Source organism: Zingiber officinale, chromosome 6B (assembly GCF_018446385.1).
Source record: "Zingiber officinale cultivar Zhangliang chromosome 6B, Zo_v1.1, whole genome shotgun sequence".
NCBI lineage: Eukaryota > Viridiplantae > Streptophyta > Magnoliopsida > Zingiberales > Zingiberaceae > Zingiber > Zingiber officinale.
This window is the reverse complement of record NC_055996.1, coordinates 85,787,459-85,810,056: the sequence shown is the minus strand read 5'-3', so window position 1 is coordinate 85,810,056 and position 22,598 is coordinate 85,787,459. Positions and strand designations below refer to the sequence as shown.

General features: G+C 36.0%; 1 protein-coding gene and 1 non-coding gene across 2 annotated transcripts; one reads left to right on the top strand and one right to left on the bottom strand.

Moving 5' to 3' along the window:
• Positions 1–12,340: 12,340 nt before the first annotated feature.
• TRNAW-CCA lies at positions 12,341–12,412 on the bottom strand. Its single transcript has one exon. It is a non-coding gene; the product is annotated as a tRNA-Trp (tRNA).
• Positions 12,413–13,938: 1,526 nt separating this feature from the next.
• LOC121991190 (bidirectional sugar transporter SWEET5-like) lies at positions 13,939–15,109 on the top strand. The gene is made up of 6 exons (XM_042545208.1): positions 13,939–13,984; positions 14,072–14,108; positions 14,214–14,430; positions 14,524–14,685; positions 14,797–14,916; positions 14,996–15,109. Exons 1-6 carry the CDS (start codon positions 13,939–13,941, stop codon positions 15,107–15,109), a joined length of 696 nt encoding a protein of 231 aa, XP_042401142.1.
• The last annotated feature ends 7,489 nt before the right edge of the window (positions 15,110–22,598 follow it).

Below are 22,598 nucleotides of genomic sequence, written 5' to 3'. Positions count from 1 at the left end.
ACCCTTAGAGTTTTCAGTCGGGGATACAGTGTTCCTTAGAGTAACTCCCATGAAGGGAGTGATGCGTTTTGGGAAGAAAGGCAAACTTAGTCCCAGATATGTGGGACCATACCTTATCAGCAGAAGAGTGGGCAAGGTAGCATATGAGCTAGAGCTACCCCAGGAAATGTCAGCTGTCCACAATGTATTTCATGTCTCTATGCTGAAGAAGCATACCCCAGATGCCACCCAGGTGATTGAGCCCCAGTCGGTACAGATCCGCGAAGACCTCAGCTATGATAGTCGGCCTATTCAGATAATAGACCGAGCAGTTAAGAAATTGCGGAACAAGGAAGTACCATTAGTCAAAGTCATTTGGCACAGTCACACAGCAGAAGAGGCAACTTGGGAGACAGAAGTACCCAGAATTATTCTAAGTTCGAGGACGAACTTTTTATAAGGTATGGGGGAGTGTAACGCCCGTAAATTCTCAAAACTATTTTAGAAATATTCTATTATTTTTCTGGAATTATTAGACATTTTTCCAGAATTTTTCGAGTAGCGGAAGTAGCAAAAATTATTAGAAAAGTAAAATGGCTTAAGCGGGAATCGAACCCGGGACCTCTCGGGTCCGCTAAACCTTTAGTTAGCCTTAGTAACCGGTGAACCCAGCAGGGCCGTGCTGAAAGGAAAGGGAATCAATTATATTTATAATTGGTTTGGCCGAATTAATTACTTAATATAAATAGGAAAACATAAGTGGTTTGGGTTTATTTTTGGTTCAGCAAAAACCCTCTTCACCCTAACCTCACTGACGCCACCTCTCCCTCTCCTCCCTCTCTCGGCGCAAACCACAAGGAGACCTAGGGTTCTCTCCCTAGGGCCCCAAGGACATCTTCCGGCGACGATTTCAGCACAAGGACGTTCCCCTCCCCGAGTAGAGCACGTGGACGTGAGCGAATCGTCGAGAAGTCGTCTCCACCGGAATTTCTAGCGATTAGATTTGTAAGAAATCTAGCACACAAGGTAAGAAACCCCTCACCTGCAGTATAAGTAGCTCCGTTTGGTTTTATACGCACTAGTTTAGCTATATGCAGTTTTTATCGACGCATAGGGTGAATTTGACCCTCCTCGCAGATTTAGGGATTTAGTGAGTACTTCTAGATGGGCCGGACACGTATTCCCTCTTCAGTGGGGGTTCCTAGACGTTGTCGGGTGCCTAGAAGTGGTCTCCCTAATAGAGGGGAGAGTTGGGGCACACTAGGTGTTCGATAAAATAGCTAGTTAAGTTAAAATGCAAATTAGGCATTTTAATAGCTCAGTTAAATGCATTAGAAGCATTTAAATCAGTAAATCAGTTTATTTTAGCTTATATGGGACTACGGTCCAATGGGTGGGCTCCCACAGTCGCCTCTAGGTTCAGACAACCTAGCTCTAGGTTCAGATAACCTAGAAATAGCAAGTTAAACCAGTTAGCTATATTCAGTATTTTATTTTCAGTGGCACTGTACTAGATCAGATATTCATTGGGTTGGACTCCCACAGTCGTCCCTAGGTTTAGATAACCTAGTTAACCCTACTAAATTCGGGACTTGCAAACCCGGGTCTAGTTAGGGATGCGCGCACAGCAAGTACAGTTGTCGGGCCCAAACAGCATGATTATGTATTTTCACTTATTATGAATTAGTTTTCAAAGCTCAAATTAGTTATGTTAGTTGAGTTGGAATTCAGTATCAGTTTAGCTACAGTTTAGCTTATTATATGTTCAGTTCAGTTATCTTTATTGATTCATATGATTAGTTGTCATGTCATGATTTTATGCTTATATGTCATGTCATGTTTAGTTTATTCAGTATACTTAGCATATCCTTTCAAACAACATGATTTAAAATCATATTTGCATCGTATGCATGTTTTAGTGAGGTAGATGGTTTCTTACTAAGCTTTTTAGCTTACAGATACTATTTTCCTTATACTGCAGATACAGGTAAAAGGAAAATGGACTAGCAGTGGAGGCTGGAGGTCAATGCAGATCAAGATGTGTGTGGAAGGAACTGGAATAAAGATCCTAGGGATCTAGTTTTATTTTATTATGCATTAGAACGTGTTCAGTATGCATTAGTACTTATAGCAAGCGTTATCTTACGTTTCTGTTAGTTAGCAAGAGAACAGCTTAAAACCTTGTTAGTTTTGGGTTTCTATATGCTTACATGCCATGAATTTTCTATGCCTTAATCATGTTTAGTATGTTAGCCCTTACTTAGTAGAATGTTTCTCTTAGCTTTTATAGTATTGTGTAATGACTTTGGCACTCATCAGTGTTGTTATCAGGGGTCTGATACGAAATCAGAGACCCCTGATCGGTCGGTAGACCGATCAGGGACCTGGTTTCTACGAACAGAACTTTCTGTTCGTTCCCTGATCGATCCGTGGATCGATCAGGAGCTGGGTCGCGAAAAAATGGCTCACTGATCGGTCAGCCGACCGATCAGTAAGCCACTGATCGGTCTCATTGACCGATCAGGGACCAGCTGGATCGGTCGGCAGACCGATCCAGCAGCGTACAGAATTGCAGTGTAGTTTGTGGATCGGTCGGTTGAACGATCCGGAGTTTCCTACCGTGCCAGCATTAGTGGATCGGTCTGTGGATCGATCCGAAGTTTATTATCAGTTGTAAACACCTCCCCTAGCATGTGTACAACTCCTAGGTACACCCAGAACACTAAGTTAAACTTTACAGCATTTAGTTCAGCAAATTTTAAATTAGCCAGCTTTCATTCCGCATTAATAGTCCAGCACAGCATAACTGTAGCGATCGGCCTCGCAGCCTAGTCAGTAAGAGGCGGGTCGTTACACTGCAGTAGCCCAGCAAATCTCCTCTTTAAATCCTTAACAACCACAGCAACTTCAGAAAATAGTGAACTCAATCAATTTGTAGAGAATCCCCATGAACTTCAAACAAATGTAATTCACTCTCACACTTAAACCTTAATCCATCTTAGCAATCTAACTCATCAAGAATTCAACCAAAACTCCCAATAAAATGAAGGCAAAGCAAAGTGATCAAGAATTAGAATGCTTGATGAAAATATTTTAAGAAAATTGTGGGAAAGAAATTAAAAATTAGGATAGCACAAGAATGACAAAATCCTTCATCTCCATGCATACAAATGTTATTTGGACTTTTAAAAGAAGCAAAGCAAGTTCTAGAGTTCAATTGCTATGAGTACATGCCACACAAAAGAAATTAATGAAGTATAGGCTTAAGGTGGTCCTCTCTAGGTAATATCCATGCAATCAAATTCAACTAATCAAAATGGAATCCACCACCATTTTAACCAATATCATGTAAGTAAAGCATTCAATCATGTCATATGACCTAAAATTGATGATCAAATTTAGGAGACTTTTACCATCTTAAAAATATTACTTAGAAAATTCCATGGAGAATTTATTCAAAGTGGAATGCTATGAACTAAACAAAATGCAAAGTATGAAAGTAAAATGCAATTGTAAGTATGAAACTAAGAAAATGTATCAAAAAGAATTTATTAACAAAGCGTGAATTAAAATGCAAAAGAAAGCTAAATTAGAACCAACTCCCCTTTCATTTCCCGATGGTTGAAGAAGGTTTAGAAGAAGCATCCACCCCGGAAGTGGAGTAATCATGGTTCCACTTAAATTCTTTTTATTCATCCTTTTTCCCTTGAAAACTTTTTCCGGAGGTCGTAGACGGTTCAAATTTAGTATCCATTTCAAACATCTATTGTGTCCTGTAAACGCAAAGATAAGCAACACATTCCGAACACTATCATGAAAAGATAAATGGGTATCACATTCTACAAATTTAATTAATGGTACCTCTATGAAATTTTCAGATAATTCACAAGAAATTCTCACCTTGTCATGTTGAAAGGTACCTAAAGGTTTTAGAATGGTGTTTATTACCTCCTCTTCATCAACTAATGGCTCAAACTCCAGTTCTGGTGAATGTACATCCTCATGTAGTGATTCTTGGGTGCTTGGCTCTATATCACAAGTCCCTACACTTACATCTTCAATTCTTGGTGATTCTTGAGGTAATGCTTCCAGTAAGCATTCCCCTACACTTAAATCATCTTCAACATTAATTCCTACATCATTCACAACATCTAAAGCAACACTATTAGTAGAATCAGAAATTTGAACAACTACATCATCATCACAAATAATACTAGAAAAATCTTGTAATAAATGGAAGTAGGGTCAGGTCTGACAGAATCTCTACTATCCATCTCTCCACTGTAGTTTTGTACTTGTAACTGATTAATGGATGACGTAATTTGATCTAACTGACTCTGAATGTTCTGTATCCTAGCAAATTGCTGCTCTTGATGCTCACTCATTTGCTGCATAACTTCATTAAATTTCCAAATTGACTCCGTAAATTGTTCTTATACTTCCTCATACCTATTCCGCTGCTCTATAGGTAGGTAGTACTGAGATTCAAGCTGATAGAACTGAGTCTGAGGCTGGTAGTAATAATTTCTCCATCCCATCTCCAAAATACGGATAATATGGATCCATGGTCAAATAGAATTTCTTGTTCTTACACTGAAACACTAGCAAATAAAATCCGAAAACTCAAGAACAAATAAAAGCAAACACATGGATATATAATCATGAAAGCAATCAAACAACAATATTTCTAGGTTTTCAAGATAAAGAACAATTCTAAAATTACCAAACATTGCATATTTTCCCCGGCAATGGCGCCAAAATTTGATAACAAGTCTGTCACACTCGTAAATCAAATTAACAATGTATATTCACTAAACCCCTTATCTACACAATCATGTTGTAATAACGAGCCCAGGATCGATTTCTCGAGGAACCAACAGTAGGATGTAATCTAGGATTGTGTTTTATTCCTATTTTTGGGATTTTTAATATGAAAACGGGGGGATTTAAACTTTGAATCTAAATCTAACAATTGACAAGAAAGTAAATAAGAAACTGATCTAATGCATAAATGAAACCTAACTAGGTGTCAATGATCAAATCATACTGCATTATCACTCTACGTCATAATTAAACCATCAACACACTTAAACTAAATATGAAATAATGAGACAAAATTAAATATGATCTACAGCAAGATGTAACCCTAACTTAGAACTTTAAACACTAAACAATTAACCAAGCATCAAATAAGACTTAAACTAAGCTTCAATGAAATTATAACTACTAAACATGATAAGGAAATGCTAAATTGCAGTGATAAGAATATAACAAAAACCAAAAATAAATTTGTTCTAACTACAAAAAACAGTAACAAAGTGAAATAAACCCTAACCGATCCAACTCACAACTAATCCATACAAACAACACATTCTTGTCGTCACACAGGAATGCCAAAGTCGAGAACACCCAACTCTAGACCTCAATGTAGAACCTCAGCTGCGTCTCAGTTCTAGGTATGCTCAACAACGCTGGCGGACCACCTTCGGTGAGCTAGAACAACCCTAAACCCACTCAAGTGCCGAAATCTGAAAATCTTGTCTCGGAATCTGGATGCAAGCTGTGGTCTATGGGTGGTCGTCGGATGAAGCTCAGTAACGCCGGAGGACCACCTCCAAGCGTCACTGATGGGAATCGAAATCGCCGACTGGAGGAACACCTCCAAATCTGGCGAAAACAGAGGCTTGCTGAGAGAAGACTTCCGCTGGAGGGAATACCCGCCGATGGTTCCAGATGATCGGGATGATGCTGCCGAGAAGCTCTCCACCGAGGTTGAAGCTCGACAGATTGATTGGAGAAGGAATCGGGGTCAAAACTCTCGGAGATGCTCGCCGCGGGATGAAGAATAGCGTGAAGAGATCGACGAACACACGATGCACTGTAGCTTTGTTTTGAATCAAATCTCAAATCTGATCGGACGGCTAGGATGCTTCGGAGCTAAATCAACGGTGAAAGTTTGCCTAAAATCCGATCCGGAGGTACTGATCTTGAGCTAGGGTCTGGATCTACTCTCCCTTAGGTCGGATCGACCAGATCTTCACTGGATGGTTCAGATCTTCCCAATCTTTGATGAACGGTCCAAAATAATTCAGGCTTGATCAATGGCTGTATGAACTCAGATCTGAATCAAAACCTCTGGATCTTCATCTATGGCTAAGATCTCCTCATCATTAGGTTGGATGGGCCAGATCTTCAATGGATGACTCAGATCTGCTTGATTGTAGATGAACGGTCCAAATAACTCCAAGGTTTGATCTTCTCGTTTCAACTCCGATTCGAGCACAAATTTGATTCAAATAGATCCAAATCCAAGATCCTTTGATGCCTACAAAATAAAAATCAAATATTAGCATCAAATAACATCAAAAATAAGATAATTTATCATTAAGCCCAAAATAAAGACAATGCATGAAATGTGATGCAAATCTTGGTTTTATATATGAACATAACATCAAACCATGCATATATGAACCAAAATAATACAATAAAATCATGGTTATCACCAACCATGTTGACTTTTAGGATTCGAGCGCTTGGAACTCTTCCGGGCTTCCGGAACCCAAAATTTATCATAATCGACGTGAACTTTGACGGACGCATCGAGGATAGAATTCTAACTCACTCCAAGCGCCTAGAACCCTTCCAGGTGCCCCGACCAAGACTATAAATATAACCTTGGTCCAGAAGCTAAAGAACAAGCATCCTTGCATCAACATTTGTGCGCATCATAGTTTTCATTAAGTTTCTCATGTTCTGTGCTTACACTGCTGTAAAGAGGCTTCTCCGCCTGAAGGAGAAATTAGTGCTACTCCATTCCTTAGATTAACAACCTCCTGATTGTAACCAAGTAAATCCTCTGAGCCTCTGTCCTTTTGTTTATTTAATTGCTTTTATACAAGTGTTCTTCTAAGTCCGAGAAGGGTTCATTTTTGTTTTTTGTGCAGGGCTATTCAACCCCCCCCCCCCCTCCTTCTAGCTGACGAACGGTCCTAACACTGACAACTAGCAAGAAGACCTGGTGGGTCAAAGACAAGTCAAGTGATTGTAGTTGGTAAGTGAAGGTAAGCAGCTCGAAGAGAGATCCAGTGAGGACGTGTTCCCCATTGAGGGAACCGTAAACGTCGGTCCAGCTTAAGTCCATTTGGTAAACATAAGCTGAGACCCTGGATAGATCTTGGTCTTGGAGAGACAAGATCTAATTACTACTACTTTATTATGTTGTGTTATATCTGTTTTGTAGGGTAAATATATTTTCTGTTGCTTGGACTAACCTTTTACTGCAGGGAAGAAACTGCTGAAGAAAAGGGGAGTCCGGGTACCCGGAAGGGATCCGGGTGTCTAAAGCAGGTCCGAGTGCCCAGACAAGTCTCGCTCAGGAGGATGCTGTTGGCACCCAAGTAGTCTGGGCACTTGGAGTCGGTCCAGGCACCCGGACTCGAAAACTCATCAGAAGTAAAATCAACCGATCAATTGAAGGTGGGCTGCGGTTGAAGGCTAGGCCAATCGATTGATTGGGAAGTAAAATCACTAGCACAGAATGCTACCCAATCGATCAGCCGATCAATTAGGCACCACCAATCGATCCACTGATCTATTAGGGGCTGGTTTTCTCGCGTGATCATGAGAAAGCCTTAATCAATCGGTCAATTGATTCAGACAGTTTCTAGCAGAGCACAGAGGTGTTCTGAATCGATCAGTCGATCGATTCAAGCCTCTCCAATCGATTGGTCAATCGATTGGGATATGACCATTCTTCACTCTCCATTCCTTGGGGTCATTTCTCAAAGGTTATGCTAGTTCTTGAAGCTTCTTGGAGCAAAGTGTTGTTGCATTGCCAAGGTCAAGAGGCATTTCACACAAGAAGAAGAAGTTAGCTAGGATTTCATTTGTGTAAAATCTTGTAAGATTTTCTTTGTATTTGCTTCTTCTTTTCTTCTTATTGTATTGAGAGATTTTACAAGGCTTCTCCGCCTTCGGTAGTTACCGAGAAAGAGTGTTTTTCTTAGTGGAGAGTGTGTCATGTGTAGATCCTTGTATTAGTCACCTCTTCTTGAGGTGGATACCAAGTAAATCTACATGTTAGCATTGTGAGTCTCGTTTCAAGTTCTTACCGCTGCATATCATCATCACGAAGCAAGTAAACGAAGTGCGACGAGCTATTCACCCCTCCCTCTAGCTACAAATCGACCCTAACAAGTCATATCAGAGCGAGGTCTCTCTTCACTGGAATCATCGCCGGAAAGGGCAACAAGCTAGAGGGAGAATAAGTTGAAGCAAATTTGAACAAGTCAAAGATTTCATCAAAGGCTCAACTTCAAGATGGAATTCTGAGATGAACTCGGATTCAACACAAGGGTGCCTCCACCATTCACATCAATGACAATCTTCCATTCTTGGAAATCAAGAAATGAAAATTTCTTCATAATGGAGATAAAGCAATGGTTTGCTCTAATGGAAGACTTTGAAGCTCCAAGAGATTCAAAAGGCAAAATTCTCAAGGAAAGCAAATGGAGTTAAGAGCAAATTCAAAGAAGGGTATGAGACCTTTATTGTGGTGTTGTAAATAATGAAGGGTATGAGACCTTTATTGTGGTGTTGTAAACAATGAAGGGTCTGAGACCTTTATTGTGGTTCATCCTCAAGGTTGAGCATTGGACATAATGAAGGGTATGAGACTTTTATTATGGTGTTGTAAACAATGAGTGAAGTTGTGAACAACGTATGAGTAACTCTTCAGGGGGAGAGTTTTTTATGTGTGCTAAAGGGGGAGAATGTAGAGTTTAAGTTTGGCCTTCATTACCTAAAGAGAGAGTTTGCCCTTTAACAAAGGGGGGAATGAAGGAAACTCTCATTCATGATTTGACATGAAGAAGAAATTGATGCTATGGGATTAGCCTAAATTAAAGGCATTGTCAAACATCAAAAAGGGGGAGATTGTTGGTGCAATATCCCCTAGGTCAAGGTTGACCACGTTGACTAAGCTTGAGTTGGCTCAAGTTTGAGTCTCGATATTTGAGTTTCGATGTTTGACAATATATGGAGATTACAGGAGCAACCGTCTGATTAGGGAGATTGTTGATACAATTCCCCTCTGGTCTAGGACTGATCAGTTAGATGTGAAGAAAAGTCAAGTAGGTCAAAGACTTGACCGAATACTTGACTGGGAAAGTCCTAACTGGAGGTTAGGCAAGTGAAAGACCTAGTGAGTGAAGCTAGGCAGTTGGGAAATCCGGGTGAGTGAAGCCAGGTGAAAGACCAGGCAGGTAAAAGTCTGGGTGAGTGAAGCCGAGCAATGGAAAAATATTAGTGAGTGAAGCTAGGTGTAAATCCTAGTGGGTGAAGTTAGGTGCAAGTCCTGGTGAGTGAAGCCAGGCAGATGGAAAGTCCTGGTGAGTGAAGTCAGACAGATAGAAAGTCTTAGTGAGTGAAGCTATGTAGATGCAAAGACTTAGTGAGTGAAGCCAGACATGTGGAAATCTAGGTGGGTCAAGGTTGACTAGACACCTGGTGTTGGGAAGTCCAAATAGGTTAAAGGTGTGATCGGATACTTGGCACAAGGAAATCTAGATGGGTCAAGGGTGATTGGACATCTGGTGGAAGGAAGTCTAAGTGGGTCATGGAGGACCGACCACTTGGCACGAGACAGTAAGTCCAATTGGACCAAGGTTGACTGGATACTTGACACGAGGAGAAAAGTCCAAGTGGGTCAAAGGGTTGACCAAACACTTGGTAAAGAAGTCCCAGTAGGTTAAGGTTAACCGAATGCTAGGCATGAAGAAGTCCCAACAGATCATGGTTGACTGGATATTGGGTTTGGGAAACATAGACTTGAGTTAAGCAAGTCAAAGGAAGGTCAATCGATCAGCCGATCTATTGAACTGTTATTCAATCGATCAATTGAATGTGGGTTGCGATTGAAGGCTGGCCCAATCGATCGATCGACCGATTGGGAAGCAAAATCATGAGCACAGAATGCTACCCAATCGATCAGTCGATCGATTGGGCACCACCAATCGATCCACTGATCGATTGGGCACCACTAATCGATCCACTGATCGATTGGGCACCACTAATTGATCCACTTATCAATTGGGGGTTGGTTTTCTTGCGCGATTGCGAGAAAGCCTGAATCGATCGGTCGATCGATTCAGATAGTTTCCAACAGAGCACAGAGGCGCTTTGAATCGATCAATCGATTGGGATATGACCGTTGCGAAGGAAAGCGTACCCAAGCCTTCTTCCTCGTAGCGATTCGACAATTCTTCACTCTCCACTCCTTGCAATTATTTCTCACGGGTTTACGCAAGTTCTTGAAGCTTCTTGGAGCAAAGTGTTGCTGTACTTCCAAGGTCAAGAGGTGTTTCACACAAGAAATAGAAGCTAGCTAGGGTTTCATTTGTGTAAAATCTTGTAAGATTTTCTTTGTATTTGCTTCTTCTTTTCTTCTTGTTGTATTGAGAGATTGTACAAGGCTTTTCCGCCTTTGGTAGTTACCAAAAAGGAGTGTTTTTCTTAGTGGAGAGTGTGTCATGTGTGGATCCTTGGATTAGTCACCTCTTTTTGAGGTGGATATCAAGTAAATATACGTGTTAGTGTTGTGAGTCTTGTTTCGAGTTCTTTCTACTGCATATCATTATCATGAAGCAAGCAAACGAAGCGCGACAAGCTATTCACCCCCCTAGCTACAATCAACCCTAACAATCATGTTACATTGGAGTATGATATTCTCACAGAAGCTTCACCTTATCATGGACCTGACATGGTACAAATCAGTAATGGCTCTGGTTTGCAAATTACTCACCTTGGAAACACATCCTTTCACTCATGTGTCCGAACTTTTCGTATGCACAACACTCTTCATGTTCCTTCTATCACCAAAAATTTACTTTTTATGCATCAGATTGCTCTTGATAATAATGTGTTCTTTGAATTTCATCCTCATCATTGTCTTGTGAAGGATCCCACAACAGGAATTACTCTACTCTGAGGAAACATTAAAGACAACTTCTATCATCTTCAACCTACTTATACTAATGCTTTTGTTGGAGAACACACCGATAAATTCTCTTGGCATGCACGTCTTGGTCATCTATCTCTACGTCTTGTTCAAAATATCATTAATCAATATGGTTACCAATTTCTTTAGCATCCTTATCTCATTTATGTGAAGCTTACATGAAAGCAAAATCTCATAAATTACCTTTTGTGTCTTTTATCGCACCTCTAGTTTTCCTTTAGAAATTATTCACTCTAATGCGTAGAGTCTTGCTCCTATTCTATATAATCATGATTTTCTTTATTATGTTATTTTTATTGATACTTTTAGCAAGTTTACTTAGATATTTCCTATGAAAAAAAGTCTGATCTCTTCGATATTTTTTGTCATTTTCAAAAGCATGTTGAGCATTTTTTTTATCGTAAAGTTCTCTCTCTTCATTCTGATTGGGGAGGAGAGTATCAAGCCCTTCATCATCATCTTACCTCCTCAGACATCCTTCATCGAGTCTCTTGTCCCCTACTCCTAAACAAAATAGATCCGCTAAAAGGAAACATCGTCATATAATTGAAACTGCCTTAGCACTTCTTAATCAGGGCTCAATTCCACTTAAATTTTGGGATGACGCTATCCAAACCTCAATATACCATATCAATCGTTTGCCCATTCTAATACTTAAAAACAAAAACCCCTTAGAAAGACTTTATAATCGCTCTTTGGATTACTCTTTCTTCTGTATCTTTGGTTGCTCATGTTATCCTTGGTTGCGACCTTACTCTAAACACAAATTAAATCCTCGATCTCAATAATGTGTTTTCCATAGTTATAGTAGTTTGCATCATGTGTATCATTACCTATCTATATCAACTGGACAGATATATATTTCTCGACATATTACTTTAATTTTTTTAAAAAGATATTCTAATTAAATAGAGAAAAAGTTATTATAAAGGATAATATTATATATTTAACTAAATCTATTATTTTACCAAAATATTATATATTTTTAAAAATAACATAATATTGGACAAGATATATTACTTTTAAATTTAAAAATTAAGTATAAATATATAATTTTAGGTTTATTTTCAGACTCTTTCTCTTTTAAAATTAGAAGAATTTTTATTTGAACTTCGAAAATATTTAAACTTATTTTGAATGTAATATTCATATTTTAAATATCATAAAATTTTAATTCTACTTAATTTCAAACTTTTTTCCAAAGTAAAAAAAAGAGAAATAATTAAAGATCAACTTTAAAAAATTATTAAATTTGAAAGAGATTTTCATATAACAAATTAGAATAGTCTTCATAGATATTCAATACCTATATGTATCTTGCGGCTAAAATTAACTTTTGACAATTGAACCCGACGTGAATCGAACACGCAACCTTCTGATCTGGAGTCAGACGCGCTACCATTGCGCCACGGATCCATTATGTCAAATCTGTGTATAAATTATATAGTAGGAGATATAATATCTCTGATCTCATTCCGAATAATGGTATAAGGAACTAAGCTAGTAAGCGGCTTTTTTATTTTTTTATTAGTTATATATTTGATTACTTATATTAATATTTGTTTATATTTACCTTTAAATATTGTAAATGAAAAAATTGGTTGGGAATATCTCCACGATTAAAAATAGATGGAAAAAATAAACATTCAAATAATGAAAAATGAAGTTTTTTTTAGGTAGAGTTTGAAAATAAATTTATGGGAGCTTAGTTTAAAATAAATAATATTGTACTATTATAGAAATATATGAATTATTTTGGTCTTAATAAATGATTTTAAAGTTATGGTCAAAATTAGATGTCAAGTAAAGAACAAAAATAAATTCATAAGAACTTAGACATAATATTATACTATTATGAACATATGTGAAATTATTTTTTATCTTACCCTCCCTATCATTAATTACTCGACTTAATCAATAATTAATAATAAAAATATTATTATTTTCAAGAAAATTAAGATATTTATTTTTATCTTACAAATTTGTTATCATTAGTTACGTTGACTTAATCAATAGTAAATAATAAAAATATTATTATTAATTATAAAAAATAGAGATATTTATCTTATAAACTTACTATCATTACTTGAATTAATAAATAATTAACAACAAATAATTAAAACATTATTATTATTAAGAAAATTAAGATATATTTATTTTTGTCTCATGAATTTGTTATCATTAATAATATACTTAATCGATAATTAATATAAATAATAAAAACGTTATTATTCTCAAGACAGTTAACTGATTTAATTATCCATATTATTTAAACCATTTTTTATTTAATGAAACTTTTTTTTTCACTAAATATCTAAATAATTTAAACCTTTAAAAATTCTCTTATTTCCAAATGATTCGCTTAAATTACATGGAAGCATTATTTGAAATTATTAATTCAATAAGAATCTATCAAATTATTAAGTAACACTTAATCCAATAGATTAACTGAAACTTATTCATTCATTAGACCATGTTTTTTTAATCTATTATGCTAATTAATTAAAATAATTTTGAACTTTTCTTCTTATATTAAAAATGGAATATCCTATGTTAATAAAAAAAAAGCAAAATTCACTAAGTCCAACAATAACAAATGACTAGAACATTATCCATAGACGATATTATGAAAAATATAACAAACTAAGTCATATAATTAGGCTATAAAATGCAACCTTTGCATGCCCATCATAAAATCTAGAGAAAGAGGGACAGCTCCACCGTGGAAGAGTAGAGGAGCTAGCAACACTGTTGGATTTTACAAATTCATCCTCCTCCTTTTTGGTACGTATAAATTATCTGATTTAGTTTGGTTTTTTAATATGTTAACGTTCTTTTTAATTAATTCATTTGGATGAAATGGAAAGGTGTATTTGATTTGATTATACTTTCATTGATTTACAAAGCAGAATTTGAGTTAACAATATTACAATAAATTAAAGATGATTATGAACCAAAGCATCATCCGCAACATCATCGGAATAATAGGTATATGCATTTATTATACTTTTAAAAAAATAACAATTTCATGCATCTTCCATAATCTATAATAACAAAAACTTATCTTCATTGCAGGGAATGTAATCTCATGTGGTTTGTTTTTGTCTCCCATGTAAGTTTTTAAACTTTTTTATTTTTCTTGTTATTGATAGTTACTTAGAAAGATTATATATATATATATATGTTAATTTAAATGCAACTCTTCCACGATTTATAGGCCGACGTATATACAAATCATCAAGAGCAAGGATGTGAAGAAGTTTTCGCCAATTCCTTACCTCGCTACATTACTCAATTGCTTGCTTTGGTTTTTCTATGGGTTGCCCATTGTTCATCCCAATAGCCTTCTCGTGATCACCATCAATGGTATTGGTATAGCCTTTGAAGTATTCTACCTTACTGTTTTCTTAATCTATGCTGCTCGCCAAGGCCGTGTAAGTATAACGTGTCCATTATTTTTTCCTCTATCATATTTGTACCATCTAAAACTTCTGCCTAACCAATCAACACATGCAAATATAATTTAGTTGAAGGTCATGAAACTATTAGCACTTGAGACGGTTTTCATGATAGTTGTAGTAACTTCAGTGCTCTTGTTGATCCACACAACCACTAAGAGATCATTAGTTGTGGGTATTCTCTGTATCATCTTCGGAACTTGCATGTATGCCTCCCCTCTTGTGGTGATGGTAAGAGCATTCTATCCAATGCCTAATTTAACTATCAATTATATTGTATATATATATATATATATATATAGAAAGAGAGAGTCCCATAAATTTATTATTATACTTTTGTAGAAACTTGTGATTCAAACAAAGAGCGTGGAGTTTATGCCTTTCACACTTTCTCTTGCTAGCTTCCTCAATGGAGTTTGTTGGACTAGCTATGGTTTCCTCCCCTTCGACATCAATCTCCTCGTAAGTATTTGTATGCTTAAGTCTATATATATAATCTTGATAAATTAATATATATTTTTCTATCACTTTCTTTCATTAGGTTCCAAATGGTTTGGGGACTCTCTTTGGCCTTGCCCAACTAGTTCTCTATGCTTGTTATTTCAAGTCCACATCGAAAAAGGATGCTAGAGCTGAAGTGGAGCTACCCGTCTAACGTTTCAAGACTTTGGTTTTGAATTTTGATTAAAATATGTTTTATTCTTTCTTGTATTAATTTGCATTAATGATTAAACAAATCAATCTTTTTTTTGTGTTTATGTGATGTATTGAGTCATGAAGTGTGCAATAAATGTATCTAACGAAAAAAATTATTGATCGATCATCGAATTAATTGAATAATTTATTCCAAGAGTTTTTAAAATTATATGATCTTATCATTCAAAATTTTTAAAATAATTAAAAAATATAAAATAATTTTTCAAATAACTAAATTTCATAATGTATATAACTAGTCTCCAACAATATCTTTATTTTTTTAAAAAAAAAAGTTCTTCCAATAGCAAGAGAAAAGTTATCCTTAGAATATATTAATTTCTCATTGATTAATGGTTAATCTTATTTTAATCGGAATATTTAACTAAATATATTATATATATTAATAATAGAATATTGTATAAGAATACTTTATTAATTTTAAATTTTAAAATTAAAAATAAATATATACTTTTAGCCTTATTTTCGAGCTCTTTCTCTTTTTAAATTTGAAGAATTTTTTTAGAACTTTAGAATTTTAAATTTTAACTTTTTTCAAAAAATTTAAATGATGAAATTAAATTTGTAAAAAAATATTAAAGCTATTTTGAACGTATTGTTTCATATTTTAAATATCATAAAATTTTAAATCTTGATTAATTACAAACTTGTTTTCTAATTTAAAAAAAGATAATAATTAAAGATCAAATTTAAAAAAAAAATATTAAATTTTAAAGAGATTTTAAACTAAGAAATGATAGTCACTAAAAAATAAAAAAATTTAACAACGGAATTAGAGAAAGAAATGTATTTTCATCTTTAACTTAGAGACAACATTATAATTCCGTCTCTAAATATAAACAGAACTATAGAGTCATTGTAAAAATGATAGTTAATAATAAAAAGAAAACATAATTAATTTGAAATTATTAGCAAAGAGAAAATAATATTCATTGTTGAATAGAGACAAAATTTAGTGTATTAAGTTTCCATTGGTAATTATTACTACAACATTTAAATGGTATCGGCATAGCCTTTGAAGTATTCTACCTAACCATTTTCTTAATCTATGCTTCTGGCAAAGGTCGTGTAAGTATAACATTCTCAATATTTTTTCCTCTATCGTATTTGTTGTACCATCTAAAATTTCTTCCTAACCAATCTAACCATGTAAATATAATTTAGTTGAAGGTCATCAAACTATTAGCACTTGAGATGGTGTTCATGATAGTTGTAGTAACTTTAGTGCTCTTGTTGATCCACACAACCACTAAGAGATCCTTAGTTGTGGGTATCCTCTGTATCATTTTTGGAACTTGCATGCATTCCTCGCTTCTTGTTGCACTAGTAAGAACATTCTCGCCAATACCAAATTTAACTATGAATTATATTTTTATATATAGAGAGAGAGTCTTATGAATGTATTATTATATGTTGGTGCAGGTTGTACTAATAATCTAATTTTGATGTATAATAAATATGTTAAAGTTAGATATGATGTTTGTCTAACCTTTCTACTGCAAGTGCGCTGGAGTTGACTGGTCTGAATTAAGTGTTAGAGTGTATACTAAAAGCCTAGCTTTTGATATAAACATTTATCTAGAAATAAGAATCACATTGGTCAAATGTTTACATTTATGATAAATGTAGTTGTTCAATTAATTTATATTGTAGATAACATGGTGTGTGGTGTCACACATAGAGGATCATGTTATCAGTACCTTATAAATTATAAACAGTAGCTCACGACCATAATGGAAAGAAACAAACCATTGGAAGGTCGTAGTGTAATTAGGTATTAGTTTATCTTAACTATATAATTACACTAGTACACTTAGAGTGTATTGAGTAGGACCATTAGAGGTCGTTTCTTTTATACTGACTTTATAAAGAAACAAAGACCTCAGTTATTATGGAAGTGTGTGCTCTTAATCCTAATATAATAACAAGCACATATATTTGATATTTATTTCTTTAATTTATCAATGGGTGAGATTTAGTTTGATGAATCAATAAGCCCGATAAGTTGGGAAATGATATCACTTATAGTGTGTGTTGTTGATTATAGAAGGAAACTGTGTCCTAGTGATCTAGGTTGAGAATGTCCCCAAGAGGAGCTCATAAGGATTGTCATGTTAAACCCTGCAGGTGGACTTAGTCCGACATGACGATGAAGTTGAGTGGTACTACTCTTGGAGCTAGATATTAATTAAGTGAGTTGTCAGTAACTTACTTAATCAGTGGACATTTGTTATCTTAAATACAGGGAGACTAACACACTCATAATAAGAAGGAGCCCAAAAATGTAATTTGGGATTGGTGCGGTAGTTCAATAATAATTCTCTAGTGGAATGAATTATTATTGATAAAATTAAGTTGTGTGTTCGGGGCGAACACGGGATGCTTAATTTTATCGGGAGACCAAAACTAATTCCTCCTCTCGGTCCCTATCATAGCCTCTTGATTATAGAGTACTATACCCACCTATACCCACCTTCTTACCCTTCCTATAGGGGGCCGGCCAAGCTAGCTTGGAGACCAAGCTAAGGCCGACCATGTTTTGGTTCATGGGTGAATTCATGTGGCCGACCCTAGCTTGAACTCAAGCTTAAAATAAAAAGGAATTTTATTTTTAAAATTTTTCTTATGTGGATAACATGATTTAATAGAGAGTTTAAAAATTTAAATCTTTCCTTTTATAAGATTCTACAAAAGATTAAGAGAAGAGTTAAATCTCTTTCCTTATTTGTAGATTAAAAGGTTGATTTTAATTTTGGTAAAAACTTTCCTTTTAATCATGTTCATGATTTAAAAGAGAGTTTAAAAATTAAATATCTCTTTTATAAAGCTTTTACAAAGATTAAGAAAAGATTAGATATCTTTCCTTATTTGTAGATTGGAAGAGATTTTAATTTTTTAAAGATAACTTTCTTTTTATCCACATGTTTAAAAGAAATATTTTAATTTATAAAATTTCCTTTTTATTAATCATCGGGAAAATTTATTAGAGAAATTTTTTATAAAATTTCCGGAAACAAATTAGGAAAGTTTTAATTCTTGAATTAAATTTCCTTTGCTTGGTTTAAAGTGGCCGGCCACATTGTTGATGAGATAAAATTGTTTTTAATTAAATAAATTTTCCTTATCAATGGCAAAAGAATTAAGGAAATTTTTATTTAAATTTCCTTATTTGCCAAGGCCAAGGATTATAAAAGAGAGGGTAGAGGTGCCTTCATGGTGAATAACTCTATTATTTTTCCTCTCTCTTTTTCTTCCTTGGGGTGGCCGGCCATCCTCTCCTCCTTTCTTCTCTTTGATGGTCGAACCTCATCTTTCTTGTGGAGACTCATATGGTGGCCGGATCAAGTTTAGAGAAGAAGAAGAAGAAGGAGAGAAAGAAAGCTTTGTTTCTAGCATCCCTTGGAGCATGGTGGTGGTGGCCGAACCTCTTCATCCTAGAAGATGTTTTGATGGCCGAAACTTGCAAGGAAGAAGAAGGTGCTCGGTGGTTCTCATCTCGGAAGATCGTTGCCCACACAACGTTCGAGGTTAGAAGAGGAATACGATAGAAGATCAAGAGGTCTTTCTAAAAGGTATAACTAGTATTTTTCCTTTCCGCATCATACTAGTTATTTTTGGAAATAATACCAAATACAAGAGGCTTACGATTCTAGTATTTCGAATATGTTTTTCGAATTTGTGTTCTTTTGTCTTATTTTTCCTTGTGATTTGATTGTTCTTTTTGGTTAACCTAAAGTTATTTTAGGAAATTAAATATTAGATTTCTATAAAAGGTTTTGTCTAGTCGGTGGTGGTTGCTCCCATATCCAAGAAGGCCATGTGCCTCGCCACGTCAGTACTGGGAACCAATTATGGAAATTAATATTTAATGGAATTAATAACTTAAGGTGATTTGGGTCAAACGTGTTAAGTTTCGCAGGAGATCCAAGTCAAAACCTAAAAGAACAAATATATTAAGTTTTGGATCAAACGTGTTAAGTTCCGCAGGCAATCCAAATTTTAATTTAAAACAACACATGGTAGCTAGGAAAAGGTTCAGACCTTTGTACAAAATTTTTGTACAGTGGAACCTCTAGGTTTTCCGAGTAGCAACCAACATTAAGGATCTGAATCTAGACTGAAATCCAGCTAAGTCCGAGGGACCCAAGAGCTGGTGGGAAATCCATTTAGGTACGCGGGGCTCGATATCAGACTGGAAGTTCTATTGGGTCTGCGAGACTTGACAACTGACCAAAGTCCAGTTGGGTCCACGGACCTGACTGTTGGTACCCAAGGTTGTTTTGATGTGATCAAACAAGTTAAGTTAGATCCTGTTGTGTTTAACCTTGTGTCTAAGTGTGCAGGAGATTAGTAGCATAGGAAGTCGAGCAAGAGACGCAACTAGTGAGAAGGATGACATGAGAGAGAGCCGACAAGCTCGGTGTATCTCAGGGACGAGGTGCTGCGGAATTGTACACGGGCAGATGAGAAGCCGGAGCAGAAGTTTGCACGAAGGTCGGAAGTTGGGTTCGGGTGAGCCGTATTCCGGATGACCGAAATTACCCAAGCGAACGGAGTCGGAGCGGAAGACCCGGACCGATGCAAGCAGAGCCGGAGTAGAGGGTTTGGACCGAAAAAGTCAACCATATTGACTTTTAGGGTCCGGGAGCTCGAAACTCAAAATTTATCATGATCGACGTGAACTTTGACTGACGCGTCCGGGATAAAATTCTATCCCACTCTAGACGCCTGGAACCCTTCCAAACACCCTGACCAAGGCAATAAATACGGCGTTGGTCCAAAAGCTAAAGAACAAGCATTCTTGCATCAACACTTGTACGCATCTTAATTTTCATTTAGCTTCTCATTTTCTGTGCTTACCCTGCTGTAAAGAGGCTTCTCCGCCTGAAGGAGAAATTAGTGCTACTCTATTCCTTAGATTAAAAACCTCCCGGTTGTAACCAAGTAAATCCTCTGAGCCTCTGTCCTTTTGTTTATTTAATTGCTTTTATGCAAGTGATCTTTTAAGTCGAGAAGGATTCATTTTTATTTTTTGTGCAGGGCTATTCAACCCCCCTTCTAGCCGACCAACGGTCCTAACACTGACAACTAGCAAGAAGACCTGGTGGGTCAAAGGCAAGTCAAGTGACTACAGTTGGTAAGTGAAGGTAAGCAGCTCGATGAGAGATCCAGTGAGGATGTGTTCCCATTGAGGGAACCGTAAACGTCGGTCTAACTTAAGTCCATTTGAGAAAACTAAGTTGAGACCCTGACTAGATCCTGGTCTTGGGGAGACAGGATCTAATTACTACTACTTTATTATATTGTGCTAACTCTATTTTGTAGGGTAAATATATTTTCTGTTTCATGAACTAACCTTTTTCTACAGGGAAGAAACTGATGAAAAAAAGGGAGTCCAGGGGCGGATGTACCGGGGGGCGGCGTCGGCGGCCGCCCCCCCTTGCCGGCGGAACAAAAAAAAAAAGCAGGGATAGTTCTCCTTCCTCTTTACTTAAGACAACCTTGTTGTGGATGGTTCTGATTTCCATTGCTACAAGCTCACTATTTTCCTTCTTCACTCGCAGCAGCTAGCAGCCGGAGAAAAAACCACCGTAGGCGGAGTGGCGTCGAAGTCGAAGAGACGAAGACGGAATACCCATTCACCGATTCACGTTTTTAATTGCTTTTTATCAAGGTTTATTTTTTTGACACGTTTCCATATAAATCTTTACTTTTTATATTTTTCCAATTACTTTTTTCAATTTAATTGTGAACCATGTGTCAAACCAATTGCTTTTTAAAGTGTGAACCAATTTTCCTGCTCTCCTCCGTTTTTTTTTTGTTTCCGCCGCAACGCCACTCACAAACTCGCCCTTTGTTTTTTTTCTCTGCCGAGCGCCGACCAAGGCAGAAGATTTTTTTTTCTCTCTGCCGAGTACCAATCAAAGCGGCAAAACACCAAAGCCCAAAGGTGAAGCCTTCAGAGTTCAGCCTTCGCCCTTCAGGTAAGTGGATTATTGGATTTTATTTTATTTTATTTTTTTAAATAATTGTTTGATTGTTTCTTGATTATAATGTATGATACCATTAACAATTTAAAATTTTGATAGTTTAAATGTTTAGTTGTTTTTTATATTTAATTGTTGGATAATTGAAATTTTAGATTTTGCATATTTAATGGTTGGATAATTTATAATTTAATTTTTGTATAAACTCTGAATATGTAATTAGTTTTTTTTATTAGCTGTTAGTTAATTGTAATTTGTGAATATTGATAATTTATGTTAAATTAATTTTATGTTTTTTAAAAGAATTGTTGATGAATAATGGTAAATAATTTATTTGTGTTATTGTTAAATTGTTCACATTACTTTATGTTGATAATTTTTTCCCATACATTATAATTTGTAGAAAATGTTGAAATATTTTGCAAAGAGGCCTAGGAGTTCAATTGAATCATCTAGTGTTCTGGATGAAGAGTCTACTCCTGCACCACAACCACCACCACCACCTCCTCCTCCTTCGCAAATTTTATTTGAAAATATTAAAAATCTGAGTAGTGAAGTAGAAATTGTTGCTGATCCTGGTTTACGAAAATTGATTGAAGAGTATGATGTTGGTGCTAGAGATCATATTCGAAAAGAATATGTTGCTATGGGCCCTTGTCAACCTCGAGGCCATAATTTTCCAAGAAAAAAAATGGGTAAAGACAATAGATGTTTCAGAGAGGTTTGGTTTAAAGACTGTGATTGGTTGGAGTATAGTGTTTCAAAGGATGCAGCTTTTTGTTTCTGGTGTTATCTTTTTAGACCTAGTAATATAGGGTTTGGAGGAGATGATGTGTTTACGAGATCTGGTTTCATAAATTCGAAAAAAGCAATTGAAAAATTCAATGAGCATGTAGGTGGAGTTGGTAGTGAGCACAATGAGGCAAGAATACAGTTTGAGGGTTTCAAGAATCAAAGACAAAGTGTGGAGTATTCATTTTCATCGGGGAAACATGAGCTTGAAGTTGCTTATCGCAAACGCTTGACTTCCATTTTAAAAGTAATTCGATTTTTGTTGTTACAAGGATTGCCTTTTCGGGGACATGATGAGTCTTCAACATCATCCAATAGAGGAATTTTTTTAGAATTGCTCAAATGGTATAACTCAGAGTGTCCAGAAGTTGCGACAGTTGTTGGAATGAATGCACCTGGAAATAATCAAATGATTGCCCCAAAAATTCAAAAGCAATTGGTGAATGCTTGTGCAGTTGAGACCACAAATGCTATTCTAGCTGATCTTGGAGATAGGTGGTTCACTTTACTACTTGATGAGGCTCGTGACTGTTCAGTGAAAGAGCAAATGACAGTTGTTATTAGATATGTGAACAAACATGGAGAGGTGATTGAACGATTTATAGCTATAGTTCATGTTGCAACAACTACAACTGCTTGTTTGAAGGAGGC

Bases quoted from the DNA above. Each gene is read 5' to 3' on its own strand.
- LOC121991190 (XM_042545208.1), top strand. From the start codon at position 13,939: ATGATTATGAACCAAAGCATCATCCGCAACATCATCGGAATAATAG. The intron at 14,109-14,213 runs GTAAGTTTTTAA...CACGATTTATAG, and splicing joins GGTTTGTTTTTGTCTCCCAT to GCCGACGTATATACAAATCA. The intron at 14,686-14,796 runs GTAAGAGCATTC...ATACTTTTGTAG, and splicing joins CCTCCCCTCTTGTGGTGATG to AAACTTGTGATTCAAACAAA.